The sequence below is a fragment of the Tenrec ecaudatus genome, chromosome 14 (assembly GCF_050624435.1).
Source record: "Tenrec ecaudatus isolate mTenEca1 chromosome 14, mTenEca1.hap1, whole genome shotgun sequence".
In the NCBI taxonomy this organism is placed as follows: Eukaryota; Metazoa; Chordata; class Mammalia; order Afrosoricida; family Tenrecidae; genus Tenrec; species Tenrec ecaudatus.
Window position 1 is genome coordinate 70,725,456 of NC_134543.1, and position 17,485 is coordinate 70,742,940.

The window sequence follows — 17,485 nt, forward strand, 5'->3', positions numbered from 1 at the left end:
TCTGGGACGCTATGGAAGTGCTGAACCAGCATGGACAGGACCAGCGCAGGATTGGGCTGCCACAGCAGCAGCAGGCAAGAGCTGGCAGAAGCATGTGAGCTGCCATGGAGGGGGCATGGGTGGAGGTGTTCCCCGCTCCCAGCCATTGATCACTCAACCAGCTACAAGTAGACTTCAGGTAAGTTTCTGGGGAGATTGGTGGCTGAGTGCTGCCAGAGAAGGGAGCAGCTCTCCTAGGGGAATGCTCTGAGGAGACAGCTGCTGTGTGTGGGTAGGGGTGGTGGGGGGAAGGGGAGAGTGGTCCTGGCACGGCTGTGTGAGTCTCTGCAACACATCCAAGCAGCTCCTGGCACAACGACCAGGCCTGGGGGTGGGGTGGGGTAACCAGTGTAGGTCAATTCCAGCAGCGGCAGTGATGGACAGCAGCAGTTTAGCTGGCCAAGCCAGTATGTCCCAGGGATAAGGTCTCAGATCTCCGAGGGCTCCAGCCCAGGGGCAGATGTGTGGGAGGGTTGCCTCGTGGGCAGGGTAGGCACTCTGGGTTGTCCTAAGGGTCCTCTCAACAGAATCCTCCCACTATTCCTCCTGGACACCAGACCCGCCTATGCCAAGGAGTTCTCAGTATGTGCTGCTTAACTGGGCGCCATTTGACTCCTCTGTCCTAAAGCCATGTTTCCTCTCCTATTACATTCTTACAAGAAATTCCTCAGGATCTTGATTCCATTTATTTAAAATTTCCATTGAAAGCTCTGTTCCTATTTGCAGTTGATCTGGGAGTAACAGTTTTGTCACTCATCCAGTGAAAAGTTTGTTCAACTTTAACTTTTCAGAGAAAACTGTGTAGGCTGAGCCAACTGAGATGCTTCTGATGTTAGCTAGCATTTCTACTATTAATTGTTGGTCCTCTTCATTTAAGACATAAACAAAATTAATTTTTTCCCTGAAAATTTTCGTTGATGTTCTGCTGCTGCAGGCTTCTTTGTCATCACAGATAGTCTTGTCTCCTTTTAAACAAGCTATCATTTGTACATTGCTGATTTCCCTGGGGCACTGTTCCCATAAACTCTTCAAAAACCATCAATGATTTCACCCTACTCCCACCCAAACTTGACCATAAATTTGATGCTTGTTCTTGCTTCAAATTTAACAAAATCCAGATGCCTTGACAAATTAATGTCTTATCTTCATTAATTCCTCAAACTAGATCTTGAACAGACATGTTACAAGTTAGTAAAGGTTTGTTTTGGTGCAAAAAATTTTTTTAATCCATCCATAGTGTTTTTACAACACATTTTTCATGAATGTTTTGAAGATGCCTCATACATATTTGTGTGTGCTGTACATATATATATATATGTTTATACATGAGCAAACAGAGGGGGAAAGCTATGAAAATTTAAGTCATAATTGAACACGTTGTGGAGACGAGTCACTGGACTTGGGGGCTTTCGGTAATTCTTTCAGGGGACAGCTACATCAACTGGAAAACATAATTCATAAAGACAATGTCATGGTCTCTAACCTTCTGTGATGTGCCATGACTAGGGTCTTAAAAACTAGAAAGTAGACACCTAAACTACTACTGTTGGTCTCTTCCTGTCCAGAGCAAAGGAGAGTGAAGAAAATCAAATGCCCATGGAAAAAATTATTCCACAGGACTAATGGACAGCATGAATCACAACCCCCACTACCTCCCTAAGACCAGAAGAACTAGATAGTGCCCAGCTACCACTACCAACAGAAGGTGCTGGGCAGAGCGGAAGAAAATGCTGAACAAAGTTCAAAATTGTTTATTTGGGTTTTTTTTTGTTTGTTTTTTGTTTTTTTAAACAAAGGCCAGACTCACTGGTCTGACAGAGATAGGTGGAATCCCTGAAACTGTACTTTGGACACGCTTCAAATCTAGGACTGAGCCACCCTGGGGATCACCTTGAAGACAAATGACAGGCCTATAAATTGAACAGTTCTCTGAATAACTAACTGCCCTAGGCTGAAAGGGCAGCAACTATACAAAAACAAAGCCCAAAAGGGACAAAAAGATGGATGAATGGAAACCAGGAACCGAGAGAAAAAGTGGGGGAGGGAATTTAAATTAACGCTACAAAGCAAAACATATAAAAATTGTTTCCAATTGAAAATTGATTTACTTGGTAAATTTGTACCCCCCCCCAAAAAAAAAGCATAATAGCAAACAGATATTGTTAACCCTTAATCCTAAAGATAGAGACTGGTAAGTGAAAATCTGTGCAAAGAACTTGTGCTGCCGTGTAATTATAACTTCCATTTGGGTGGGGGGAGGGGAGGGGAGGTTAGCAGCAAAGAGAGACATTGAAGAATAACACTGAAAAATAGTTTGGCACAAAATTTCTGACAATTATGAATAAAAGTTACTTTCCAAATTTTTGCAAAAATTCATGCTTACAAAAACATTCCACTATAAATTATATACATACCATTTTAACGTAAACTTCAAGTTTCTTAAAAGGTAGTTTCAACAACAGGAAACTCCACAATACAACATCAATTAACATTATGCTACATTTTATGTTTAACCAGACTGTGAATCTGCTTACTGTGTATATACTCATGTATAAGCTGAGATTTTCAGCATATTATGCAGTTTTTGTGGTAAAATTAGGTGCCTCAGCTGATATTTGAATCAGCTTATACTAAAGTATATATGCTATCTTGTTCCCAGGGCTTGTTTTAATACTAACTTTCCATCTATATAATCCTATAGCACAGGGTACTAACTGAAAAGTGAGCAATTCAAACTCTTCCAGCCACTCCATATGAGAAAGATGTGGCAGTCTGCTTCCACTAAGATTTACAGCACTGCAAACCCTCGGAGGCAGTCGTTCAACTCTGCACTACGTGGTCTATGAGGTCGCTATGAGCTGGAATCAACTAAACAGCAGTGAGGGCAGCACCTAGCATTTCTTCCTTGAAAATATACTGCACGTGGAATTGTTTATTCTATGTTGACTTCTCCCCACTAGGCTGTTAGCAACATAGTGTATGGCAGTTATAGTGTTTATCCTCGCTGATATATACTAGCCTAAAGTTCCTGGCAGGTAAGTGATAAATATAAAATTGAATGAATGGTAATGTAATTGTTAACTCCCTCAATACATGAGGCTGAAATTTTGATTAAAAGTCTAGTCTGAAAGTTACTATTTAGCATACCACAATAGGTACAAGATTACCTGGCCCAATTATAAACACAGACTCCCTTCTGTATATGGCGCTGGATTTTCTAACCTCTGATAATTATGTGAAGGACTACAGAACAGCATCCCTTGCTCTGTCCATATCTCCACCTCACTGCTTCTGTTCTGACTGTTGAATCTTAACCATGAATAATTGAGTCCCAGAGATTTTCTACTTCTGCAATGTGAATTCAAACTGCTTATATAGTATGAACTCATTTGTGCTTAACAAGAAAGAATAAATACTATATATGTTTTTTAAAAAATCCCTGAAAGAATACAGCAGAAACTTGACAAGTTCTTTTTGGAGGATAAGAAAGTGAAGAAAGGGCAGTAGGTGAAATTTCTGTGGATTTTTACATTCCATTCTACAGCTGTCAGTACTGCTTTAGTATTTTGGTTTTTACCAAGAATATGTAAACACGAGAATGCCACTTAACTGAAGTAAAGAGTCTCTCTTCAAATATTTATCTGGAAATCTGGATGGGCACGTTTATTTAGCTATTACAAAGATTCAGGGACTACATATCAATGGAAAACAATTCTAATAACAGAAGAATAAAATAAAATGGCTACATCAAGACTGCTGGAATCCTGTGCCCACCCTACCCCGTACCACAATCCAAAGTCACACTTCAGGTCTGGAAATGAATTTACCCACCAATGTTCCATTTTTCAAGCAAACAACAGACTGGTCTATAAGGGGAACAATAACATTAGTAAAATATGCACACCTTAGAATACAAGATATGCACACCTTAGAATACAGAGCCCATTTAAGGCCAAAAGGGCAGCATTTACCAAAGGACAGAAGTTTTTAAGGGTCAGGAGAGGAGGAGGAATGGAAACAAAAGAAAATGGAATCAGTAATGTTACATCTCAGGCACTGCAATCAAAGAGAGTAAACAAAATGCATATGAATTGTTAGATTGAAAACTGATCATATGCTCAGTAAACTTTCACTCAATTCACAAAAGAAAGTTTAAAAAATAATAGTAATCCCCTAAAAAAGTGGGGGCATCCCCAGCCTAAATCCTGAGGCCCTACAAGTGCTGGGGGAAATGCCTGACTACCACTTGTGGGTCTCCACGCTACTGCGGGAACATCCACTCAACCTCCAAGGCGATCTGTCTATGGTAATTCCCCTGCCAGCTACAGAGCTCTATACCAAGGAGGGTATACCCGCACGCCCTCCTCAACACTACAGCTCCAGAGAAAACCACCACAGGTCAGCCGAGGTGCTCCAAGAACTGTGAAGCCTACTTAGAAAGGCCAGGGAAGTGACGCCATTGTGGGCCCACAACAATCCGACCAGTGTCACATGACAGGAATATCCAACACACATTCCAAGTAACAAAATTCTGGTCGGCTAGGATAAGCATGAAACCACAGGAAGACAGCGATAGCCTGACACCTCAAAACAGCTACTGGCAGGTAGTTCATAGAAGTATTCATACAAATCCACCGAGAGAGAGCCCAGGGATCTTTGACTCAGGAAGATGGCTCCAGGATCCTCTAAAAGAACACGTAAACAGCAACAAGTTCTAACAGCTTCGAGGAAAAAGCAGGAAAAACAAAAACCAATGACAGAATAAGTCATGAACTCTAACAATGTGCATAGAAGAAGCAGATATTGACCTGCCACAAAAAGAAATTTTCAAAATGCTGCTTAAAGTCATAAAGGATATGAGGGAAGCAATTCAGAAAAAAGATGAAATTATAGAGGAGACAAAGGCAACACACCAAAGGTAAATACAAGAGTTAAGGGATGAAATAACAGAATCCAGTGACAAATTGACAGTCCTTGCGAATAGGCTTGAGGCAGAGAATCGAACCAGTGACCTAGAGGACAACTAAGCAGACCTCAGAAAACGGGAAAAACAGTCAAATAAGACAATCAAAGAAGCTGAAGAAAACTTGAGAGCCATGTCAGATGTTATGAAAAGAAACAATATTAGAATAATTGGACTGACTACCACAACAAGACACAACAAAGAAGTCAACAGCGAAAATATCAAGGGAATTCTTAGAGGTAAACTTCCCCAGCTTAATAAATGAAAATCAAGCAACCATAAAAGAGGCTGAAAGAACACCAGCCAGACTGAATCCCAAGAAGTCACCATGACACATAATTGTCAAACTATCCAACTACGAGGAGAGGAGAAGATCAAAAAAGCAGCTAGGGAAAAGCAAACAAACAGTATTTTCAGATCTATCAGCGGAAATGATTAAGAGGAAGGAATGGAGTAACATATTCCAAAAATTGGAGGAAAACAATGCAAACCCAAGAATACGTTACCCAGCCAAATTATTGATTAAGATAGATGGAGCTGTAAGAGTCTTCCCAGACAGGGAAAACCTCAAAGAAATACAAATAAATCCAGCCCTATAAAAGATCCTTGCCGATACAGTATGGGCAGAAGATCAACACTCACTGAGGGCAAATAAGAGATCATCACATAGAACAACTCCACCCATAGGGCAACAAAGAGGAAACAGCCCCCAGGATAGCATCAGCTCAATAGTAGAAAGAAGGCAAACATAAACCACTACTCAAAACAAGCAAATAAGACAGGTAGATAGAAAAATATTGATCAAAAGAAAAAAAAAAAGAGGACCTGATGCAAAGGGCTTAGGTGGAGAGCAAATGCTTTGAAAATTATTAGAGCAAAGAATGTATGGATGTGCTTTATACAATTGATGTATGTATATGTATGGATTGTGATGAGTTGTATGAGCCCCTAATAAAATGTAAAAAAAAGAAAAGAAAAATATCGATCACAAAAGGTACAATATGACATCACAGAGTGCACAGATAGATATAATAACACTGAATATCAATGGCCTGAACTCAGGCATTAAAAGGCAGAGGCTAACAGATTGGCTCAGGAAACATAACCCATTGATCTGCTGCCTCCAGGAGACTCATCTCAAGCTTACAGACAAAAACAGGTTGAGAATTAAAGGCTGGAGAAAAATATACCAAGCAAATGGTAATGAAATAAAAGCAGGGGCAGCGATCTTAATATCTGACCAAATTGACCTCAAGATACGGGCCATAACAAGAGACAAGGAGGGGTACTATATAATGCTCAAGGGAACAATAGACCAAAAACCAGTGAGCATAATAAACATACATGCACCTAATGAGAGACCTGCAAAAAACGTAACTCAAACACTCCAAAAAATGAAAAAAAGATGAAAAAAGAAATCACAGGCTCAACAATTATAGTTTGTGACTTTAATACACCACTCTCTGATAAAGACAGATTATTGGGAAAGAAACTCAACAAGGCTACAGCTCTAAATAGCACAATTGGACGATTTGAATTGATAGATATTTTCATAGCTTTCCATCCACATACAATAAATTCACATTCTTTTCAAGCCAATATGGCACATATTCAAAAATAGACCACATGATAGAACACAAGTCGAACTTGAGTAAATTCAAGCACATAGAGGTTATACAGACATCTCTCTCTGATCATTGTGCCCTAAGGCTGGAAATTAACAGAAGGACAGTGAAGAAAACAAGGGCAAACAATTGGAGGATGAACAATTTCCTATTGCAAAAGGAGTGGGTATTGACCCAGATGAGAGATGAAATCTGGAAGTTTCTAGAAACCAATGAGAATGGAAATACGACATACCAAAACCTGTGGGATACAGCAAAAACATTTATCAGAGGAGAGTTGATAGCAATAAACGCACACATTAGAAAAGAAGAGAGACTCGTGGATGACATGTTGACACAAAACTTATACCAATTAGAGCAGAGTCAACAGAATAAGCCTACTAATAGCAAGAAGATAGATATAATAAAAATCAGAGCCAAGATACAGGAGAGGGAAAACAAGAAAACTAAAATCAATGCCGTTAAAAGTTGGTTCTTTGAAGCATTAACAGAATTGATAGACCTCTGGCAAACCTAACCATAGAAAGGAAAGAACAAATGACATTTGCAAGGATGAGGGATGAAACAGGGGACATTACAATGGATCCTACTGAAATCAAAAGGATAATTACACAGTATTATGAAAGTCTATATTCTAAAGAATTCAGCAATTTGGAAGACATGGACAAATATTTGAAAACACAATCCCTCCCTAGACTATCCCAGATGGATGCCAACAATCTCAACAGACCCATAGCAAAGGAAGAAATACACAAGGTAATCAAGGGATTACTAACAAAAAATCCCCCAGGCTAGATGGCTTCACAGGAGAATTCTACCAAGCATTCAGGGAAGAACTGACACCAATCCTATACAAACTCATCCAGAACATAGAAAAAGACGGAAAACTCCCAAACTCTTTCTATGAAGCTAGTATAACTTTGATACCTAAAGTGGGCAAAGATGCCACAAGAATTGAGAACTATAGACCAATATCCCTAATGAACATCGATGCAAAAATCCTTAACAAAATATTGGCCAATAGAATACAAAAGCATATTAAAAAAATAATTCACCACGACCAAGTGGGATTCATACCAGGGATGCAGGGATGGTTCAACAAACGAAAGACCATCAGCATTATTCACCGCATTGGCAGGAAAAATGATAAGAACCACATGATAATATCAATAGACACAGAAAAAGCATTCGACAACATCCAACATGCATTCCTGTTCAAGACACTTAAGAAGATAGGAGTAGAAGGAAAATTCCTCAATATTATACAAGCCATATATGAAAAACCAACAGCTAATGTGGTAGTTAACGAAGAAAAGACGAAAACAATTCCACTGAAAAAGGGGAGCAGACAAGGATGCCCCTTGTCCCCACTCCTATTTAACATCATACTGGAGGTCCTAGCTAACATAAGACAAAGGAAAGATATTAAAGGTATTCAGCTGGGGAAGGAAAAGGCGAAATTATCATTATTCGCAGATGATATGATTCTATATATTAAAGATCCCTTAAACTCCACAAACAATAGAGGAATATGGCAGAGTGGCAGGATACAAAATCAACAGACAGAAGTCTATTGGACTGTTCTACACATCAGACAAGACCACAGAAGAGACGATTAAAAAGGTAGTACCCTTTACAATTCCCAAGCACAAACTGAAATAGCTAGGGATATACCTGACTAAAAAAAAATGAAAGATTTGTATGAGGAAAATTATAAAACACTACTCCAAGAAATCAAGAGTGACCTCAACAAATGGAAGAATATCCCATGCTCGTGGACTGGCAGACTGAAAATAGTAAAGATGTCACTTCTGCCCAAGGCACTACATAAGTTCAATGCTATCCGATACAAATACCACCATCCTTCTTCAAAGAATTGGAAAAACAGATTACCAACTTCATATGGAGAGGGAAGAAGCCCAGAATTAGCAGAGAACTCAAGAAGGACAAAGTGGGTGGGTTTGTTCTACCTGATTTTAGCACGTACTATACGGCCACAGTAGTCAAAACAGTGTGGTACTGGCATAATGACAGATATTCAGACCAATGGAAAAGAGCTGAAGACCCAGAAATAAAAACATCAGCATACAGGCAACTGCTCTTTGATAAGGGCCCAAAACATTAAATGGGAAGCAGATGCCATCTTCAATAAATGGTACTAGAAAAAATGGATATCTACCTGCAGAAAAATGAAAAAAGACCCTTACCTCACTCCATGCACAAGAATAAAGTCAAGGTGGATCCCAGACCTTGAGATAAAACCCCAAACAATTAGGGCCATCAGTGAGGGAATTGGGACAAACCTGAGAACCTTGGCACCGGGATTACATAGGCTACCAGAAATAGGGAAGGATACAAATACAGAGGAGTCCCAAATAGACAAGTGGGATAAACTGAAGATAGGACACCTGTGTACATTGAAAGAATTCACCAAGAGAGTAATAAGAGTGTCCACCGACTAGGAAAACATCTTTAGCAATGACACATCAGACAAAGGCTGTATTACTAAAATCTACAATACTTTGAAAGCTTTCAATAAGAGAAAAACTAATTGCCCACTGAGGAGGTGGGTAAAGGACCTGAACAGAAGTTTCACAGAGTCTGAAATCCAAATGTCCAATAAACATGTGAGAAAATGTTCCCAATCATTAGCCCTAAGAGAAATGCAAATCAAAACAACTATGAGATACCACCTACCACCCTCAAAGATAGCCCAATTCAAAAAACCAGAAAGCAACAAGTGTTGGAGGGTCAGTGGTGAGATAGGAACTCTCATCCACTGCTGGTGGACCTGTAGGTATGTACAGCCACTATGGAAATCAATTTGGCGATTTCTCAAACAGATGGAAATTGAGTTACCATACAACCCAGCAATCCCTCTACTGGGCAAGAAAGAAGAGGCAAGAAACAAACCATGGCCAGACATCTGTGCTCCAATGTTCTTTGTGGCACAGTTCACAATTGCAAGGAGTTGGAAACACCCAAATTTCCATCAACAGACGAATGGATTAAAACACTGTGGTACATACATACAATGGAGTACTATGCATCACTAAAAAACAGTAATGAACGTATGAAGCACATCAACGCATGGGAAGAACTGCAGGAAATTATGCTAAGTGAGGTGAGCCAAGCACAAAAGGACAAGTGTAACATTAGTCCGCTGAGATGTTTATATATATATAAAGCTACTGTATACAAACACTCCAGGGGAGAGGTCCAGGTAGTATGGCAGGGACCAGACAAAATCCAGGGGTACATATGGTAGCCAACTAAAATGGGGGTGGAGGGAGGAAAGGGGAAAGTGGGGGGAAGATGTGTGATGGAGGAATAGGGCACTGGCCCACCCAAGGAGAGGGTATTGTTTGTGTCTCCACAGGGAAAGAGGGACCAGATATAAAGCCAGTGCCAGACGACTGCAGTGTGCTGGCAAGGAGTGGGGGACCAGAGGAGGGGCCTGAAAGCTCGGCCCCCATACCAGCCACGTGGAAAACTGTCCCTCACCCCAGAAGAATTTACTTGAGAGGACAGCACTGAAGCTGCAGCTAGGGGAGAGAGGCATGTTCAATGAGAACAAATGGGAGCAAGGAAGGGGGAGGACGAGAGAGTGGAGCACAGCCTGGCCCATCAGGCCTGGAGGACAATATCCCCGCTCTGAACAGCCAATGGACAATATGGCTAATCCCACTACGAGACACACCGTCCCTTGATGGCCCAGGGCCCTAAGGGGGACAACACTGGAGATGCAGGGCCGGGACTGGCCTAGACTGAACCTGTGACACAGAGGCAAACCACTAAAAGCATGTGGCAGAGCAACTGTGGGAGCAGAGCAGGGAGCCCCCAAAGGAGTACAAAGGACAGACTCTGGGGACAGAGCATGGTACTCCATTGGACCTGACTGAAGGACACGCCAAGAGATCAAAAATCAGACCTTGATCTACTTACAGGTTTTTCTTTCTTTTTAAAATTTTTTCTTTTAATTAATTTATTCTTCTATGGGTAATTGGTTTCCCTTTTTATTGTCATAGCTATGTTCTCACTCATTGCCTATCTTACAATGACTTGATTTTTGATGCATATTATTGTCTCTACAGATCTATCTAGATAAGATAGACTGGATGAATAGTCTGGAGGAGAAACAACGGGGCCAATTGTTCCAGGGGGACACAGGAAAGGGGGAGGAGGGGACAAGGAGGTAGTGCTGACCAATCCAGGGACAGGGGAGCAATAAGTGATCCAAAATCAGTAGCAAGGAGGGTGTGAGTGGCCTGGTAGGGATTCAGCAAGGGCAAGGTAACCGAGAGAAATTACTGAAACCCAAATGAAGGCTGAGCATGATAGTGGGACAAGAGGAAAGTAAAAGGAAATAGAGGAAAGAACTAGGTGATAAAGGGTATTTATAGAGGTCCAAAGACTGGAATGTATACATGTAAATATATTTATATGAGTATAGGGAAACAGATCTATGTGCATATAGTTATAGGTTTAGTACTAAGGTAGCAGATGGACATTGGGTCTCCACTCAAGCACTTACTCAATGCAAGAACACTTTGTTCTATTAAATTGGCATTCCAGGATGCACACCTTCCCGACACAATTGCTGAAGAAAAAAGTGTGCATAATCAAATGTGGTGAAGAAAGCTGACAGTGCCCAGCTATCAAAAGATACAGCGTCTGGGGCGTTAAAGGCTTGAACAAGCAGCCATCTAGCTGAGAAGCATCAAAGCCCACATGGAAGAAGCACACCAGCTTGGCTGACCACAAGGTATAGAAGGGATCAGTTATCAGACATCAAAGAACCAAAAATCATATCAGTGGGTGCCCATCTTCCTGCTACAATCACTGAAGACAGACATGTGCATAAGCAAATGTGAAGAAAGCTAATGGTGCCTGGCTATCAAAAAATATAGCGTCTGGGGTCTTAAAGGCTTGAAGATAAACAAGCGGCCATCTAGCTCAGAAGCATCATAACTACATGGAAGAAGCAAACCAGCCTGTCCGACCACAAGGTGCAGAAGGGACCAGTTATCAGATAGCAAAGAACTAAAAATCATATCAGTGGGTGCCCACCTCCCTGATACGATCAATGAAGACAAACGTGTGCATAAGCAAATGTGGTTAAGAAAGCTGATGGTGCCCAGCTATCAAAAGATATAGCGTCTGTGGTCTTAAAGATTCGACGATAAACAAGAGGCCATCTAGCTCAGAAGCAACAAAGCCCACATGGAAGAAACACACCAGCCTGTGTGACCACGAGCTGTCGAAGGGATCATGTATCAAGCATCAAGGAACAAAAAATCATATCATTGAAAATGTGGGTAAGTGCAGAGTGGAGACTCAAAGCCCAATGGTAGCCAACCAGACACCCCTTATTGAAGGATTGTAGGGAGGAGATGAACTAGGCAGGGTGCAGGGTAGCAACAATGAAACATATAACTTTCCTCTAGTTCTTAAATACTTCCTACCCACCACTATCATGATCCCAATTCTACCTTGCAAATCTGGCTAAACCAGAGCATGTACATAGGCACAGATAGCAACTGGAAACACAGGGAACCCAGGACAGATGACTCCTTCAGAACCAGTGGTGAGAGTGGCAATGCCTGGAGGGTGGAAAGAATGTGGGGTAGAAAGGGGGAACTGATTACATGTGACCTCCTCCCTGGGGGAGGACAGCAGAGAAGAAGGCAGGGGGAGATGTCAGACAGTATAATAATATATGACAAAATAATAATAATTTATGAATGATGAAGGGTTCATGAGGTAGGGGGTAGTAGGGAGGGGGGAAATGAGCAGCAGATATTAAGGGCTCAAGTAGAAGTCAAATGTTTTGAGGATGATGGCAACAGATGTACATATGTTCTTGACACAATGGATGTATGTTTGGGTTGTGATAAGAATTGTACGAGCCCCCAATAAAATGATTAAAATAATAATAATAGTAGTAGTAGTAGTACTTGGAACATGGAATGTTCAAAGTATGCATCTGAAAAAATTGGAAGCTTTCAAAAAATAAAATGGAATGCTTGAAGATTGACATCCTCGGCATTAGTGGGCTGAATTGGACTGGTTTGGGCCACTTTGAATCACACAATCATGTTAAACTATGCCAGGAATGAAAATTTGATGAAGAAAAATGTCCAATTCATTACTAAAAAGGACATTTTATGATACCCTGACCTACAACACTGTCAGTAACACAGCAATATCTACAGAGCTATTGGGAGAATCATTGGTACTAGTATGTAAATTTATGCACCAGCCATTTTTGCCAAAGATGAAGAAACTGAAGATGTCTGCCAACTTCTGCAATCTGAAATTGTTCAAACAAACAATCAAGATGCATTGATAATTACAAGTGATTGGAATGTGCAAGTTGGAGACCAAAGATGAATTAGTACTTGGAAAATGTAGCCTTGGTGAGAGAACTCCTGAAATAGCATGATAGATTTTGCAAGACCAACGTTCTTGGAAGTACCTTTTACAACATAAACTATGACTTTACATGTGGACCTTGCCAGATGGAATATGCAATAATCAAATCAATTCTAGCAGAGCATAAACATCGTCTTTACACTTGGGGGCAGTAATGGACTGTATTATGTTCCCCCAGCAATGTGTGCTGCATTCCCTGGCTCTTACCTGTGGCTGTGACTCAGTTTGGAAATAGGGTTCCCTATTGTTAAAAAGGCCATACCAGTGTATCTGAACCTAATCACTTGTGTGTTGTCAAAAGACCAGAATGAACAGAGACCCACAAAAGGGAAAGACAGATGCCATGGGAGTATAATCTATAAGCCTGGGGTCCTCGGGGTCCTCATTGGGATACTGAGCCTCCAGAACTCTAGGGAAATAAACTTTGGTTCTTTAAAGTCATCTATTTGTGCTGTCACAGCACTAGATAACTAAGATAGGAATAACTGTTTTTCAGGGGAAATGTTTTAGTTACATTAGCAACACAGATAACTTAAGGCTTTTAAACTACCAAAATTGTATTACTCCTGAGCAGGTTTCAACTAAAGCACCATCTTCGTGAATTTCACTTGGCCAGAGAGGCTTAATTACTAATTAGACTACCAAATCCCAAACCAACAAACTCACTGCCTTCAAGCTGATGTGGTGAGCCTGAGTCTGTGAGATTCTGCGGCTGTAACTCTATGAGGCGGTAACTCTTCACAAGAGTATAAAGCAGCTTTTCTTCTGACATGGCAGCTGGTGGTTTTGAATTGCTGATCTTTCGAATCACAGCACCACACATAAGCACCAGGCATAACCACCACACCACCATGGCTCCTACAAATCCCAAACACAATAAAAACCTCTAAAACTGGGGGTGGGAACTCTTGTATTCTGCCAAGGACCATCTGGATATTTATTACATCAATTGAGGACTATCCTGATCAAACATTTCATTAATTCACCCCTAACGTGATGGCAGGAGGGATGTCTCTTCCTGTGATGTTAATTGGTATTGATGGATTTTTCTGAACAGAGGTGACCCACCCCTGCTTGAAGCTGATACACCTGAGACACTATCCAACACAGAAACTATTAGCCACAAGTGGCTATTGTACCACTGAAATGTGGCTTGTCCCAGCTGAAATGAGCTTTAACTGTAAAGCACACACTAGCTTTCTTAAGCATCTCATTAATAATTTTAGACCAATTACATGTGGAAATATTTCATATACTGAGTTAAATATATTAAAATTAGCTCTACTTCTTAAAACAACTTTTGAAATGTAGTTGTAACCTACTTACTGTAGTTAGCTGAACACTCTCTCACTGCAGTTAGCTTATATCTCCATATTTACCTGGCCCTCACCCTCAGTCTATTTAAAATTTTTATAACTTTCTGTATTGCTCACAGGCAAATATGTTGGATGTGGATGCCCAGGTAAGTCTGAGAACCCCTTATTTGCTTCACTTGATTGATAGTAGCTAAAAAACAAATTCCTGCTATTTGATTAGTCCAGAGATGTCCTAAGACTTGGAAAACTTTGTTTTGTCTGCTTGCTAATGGTCAACAATTTCATCCCGTGTTTATCCTCAGAGTTTATATAAAACATCTGAGAAAGTAGGTGGTTCCCCAGGGTGTGAACGGCATGCCCTCTCTATGTATTCTGATTTCAGGCAGGGCTCCATTATGACACCGTACCTTGCTGTCAGACTCCCCACTGGTGCCACCTTCTAATGAACTTTTTCTCTCAACGTGGAATTGGTGAATTTGGCTCTGCTACTCTAGGGCATGAACCCTATTGGGGGTAACAAATAGAAATGTTGCCTTATAGTCCTCTCGGGCAGCCCTAGCCTCGTTGGTGGAACAAGAGAATCTCCACCAACGCCTCAAAAGAGTGACTGAGGATGAAGTGAAATTAAAGCCCGTAAACAACTCGCGCGCAGGAGCTATTAGCTAAGCAAAGGGCAAGAAGCCAGGTCAGGTGTTTGCACGAGGAGAGCCGGAGAAGTGACTGACGCCGCGGTCACCTGGTTTCCAGCTACCTTCAGGGCAGCCTTTGAGGCTCGCGCCTCCCTCTTAGCGCTGGCCCACTCGACCTGGACATCAACCGACACCGGACCGCCGCACGGTCTGCAGCGCCGCCAGCGCGGCAGGACTCGCACGCCCTCCCGTTTCCCTCGGAGGAGGTGGGGACTCCGCGGGAAAGACCCTGGAAACGCACGGACAGCCGGCGGCCTGCTTCCCGGCAAGGCCTGTCCAGCACGGCGCGGGCTCGGCCGCCTCGCTCCGGCCCCAGGCTGAAGCCACCGCCTCCGTCGCCCGCCCCACCTACCTGCCGCGCGGGGTCCCGGAACGCCGCGGCTGCCAGAGCTCCGGAACAACTGTCGGCTTCTCCCGCTTCGACCCCGCTCCCGGGCTCCCGGTCCATCGTGGTGGCCGCCACAGGGCTGCTAGCGCTGGCGAGATAGAGCGTAATGGCCGATAAGCCTGCTTCCATCCTCCGCCTCCCGCCCAGGCTCTGGCGAGGCCCGCAGCCGGGAAGTGGCGCTCACCCGCAGCGCCGCCTCGCGCCGCGCCCCGCCGGGCCCAGGGGGTGGAGCCGCGAGGGCCGGAGGGCGGGGCCGACTGGTACTCGGTCCGCCCCGCTCTGCCGCATAGTCGCCGGTCCCGGACTTTACAACTGCGAGTTCCCGGGGTGGGGCGGGGCCAAGAGGCGGGGCGAGGGCGGGGCCTTCTTACCGTCTCTTCCGGCTTGGCCCACGTGACGAGCTGGTTGAACCACCACCTAGCCCCACCGTGACGTCATGCACCCAACCTGTACCTGGAGCCTACCATGGGGATTTCCAGGCAGGTACTTCCCACTTGTATTCTTGCAATGAACCTGGCAGCGCCTTCATTCCTACACTTGTAAAATAAGAATAGCGTCGTGCGCTTCACAGGCTTGAAATGTAGTTGCTGAAAATACATTGCAAAACGTGTGGCTAGTTCCTTACATGATTGTTATGACAGACCGGTCAAAATACCCTTGAAATAAGATCCCTAATACAAATTTTGAAATTTGTCAAAAATACTTAAGCAATATATATACATATATATATATATATATATATATATTCGTAAGCATACCCCTCCCCCTCCAACAAAACCCCATGGAGTTGATTTAGACCCAATGCTATACATTCCTTACAGAAGCAAACTTTCTCCAGCATTACTGCCTTGTTGGGTTTCCAAGGCTGAAAAGGTTTTTAAAGCTGTACATTCTTATGGCAGCTGACCGCCACATAATTCTCCAGCAGTGCAAATGATGGGTCTGAACCACACAACCTTGGGGTTAGCTACCCAGTGCTTTAATCAGTGTCCAACTGAGTTTGTTGAAACAAAAAAATCACTGCTATTTAGTCAATGACAAGTCATAGCGTTAGGACTTAGGTTTCCAAGATTGTCATTCTTTTATATATATTTATATAGTTTAGGCTAAATTAGCTTTTTATTATGATAAATATATTAACAGGAAACATTTCAATATTCATTTTTTAAATTGCCATTTTGACATTCTTCATGTGGCAAGACAAAATAGTGACCTGGATGAAACCTACTAGGGAAACAGTTCCTGGTGCTGTCACGGCCTATGATCCTTTTTAAAAAAATCATTTTATTAGGGGCTCATACACTTATCACAACCCATACATACATCCATGTGTCAAGCATAGTTGTAAATTTGTTGCCATCATCATTCTCAAAACATTTGCTTTCTACTTGAGCCCTTGGTATCAGCTCATTTTCCCCCTCCCCCCCTTCCTCCCTCACGAACTCTTGATAATTTATAATTATTTTGTCATGTCTTACACTGTCCAACATCTCCCTTCACCCACTTTTCTGTTCTCCATCCCCCAGGTTATATGTAGATCCTTGTGATCAATTCTGCCTTTTTATCCCACCGTTCCTCCACCCTCCCAGTATTGCCACTCTCACCACTGATCCTGGATTCCCTGTGTTTCCAGTTCCTGCCTGTACCAGTGTCCATCCTCTGGTCTAGCCAGATCTGTAAGGTAGAATTGGAATCATGATAGTGGGGAGGGGAAGTATTAAAGAACTAGAGGAAAGTTGTATGTTTCATCGTTGCTACACTGCAGCCTGACTGGCTGGTCTCCTCCCTGCGACCCTTCTGTAGGGGGATGTCCAGTTGCCAGATGGGCTTCGGGTTTCCCCTCCGCACTCCCCCTCATTCACAATATGATTTTTGTTTTTTGATGCCTGATACCTGGGCTTTGTTGCTTTCCAGCTAGATGGCCATTGTTTAACTTCAAACTGTTAAGACCCCAGATGCTATATCTTTTGATAGCCAAACACCATCAATTTTCTTCACATTTGCTTATGCACCCGCTTTGTCTTCAGCAA

The 17,485-nt window shown here is 42.4% G+C and overlaps 1 protein-coding gene across 2 annotated transcripts in view; it reads right to left on the reverse strand.

Annotated features, from left to right (window-relative positions):
* LOC142426845 (signal recognition particle subunit SRP54) overlaps positions 1 to 17,485 on the reverse strand; it is an 89,550-nt gene that overhangs the window by 22,782 nt on the left and 49,283 nt on the right. The window contains exon 1 of one of the 2 annotated variants that reach the window (XM_075532398.1): positions 15,420 to 15,655. The exons of the other annotated variant lie outside the window; for it this stretch is intronic. Coding sequence (XP_075388513.1) covers positions 15,420 to 15,584 — 165 coding nt within the window. The 5' untranslated portion in view covers positions 15,585 to 15,655. Of the gene's footprint in view, positions 1 to 15,419; positions 15,656 to 17,485 lie in introns of those variants that run through there. 2 annotated transcript variants of the gene reach the window in all.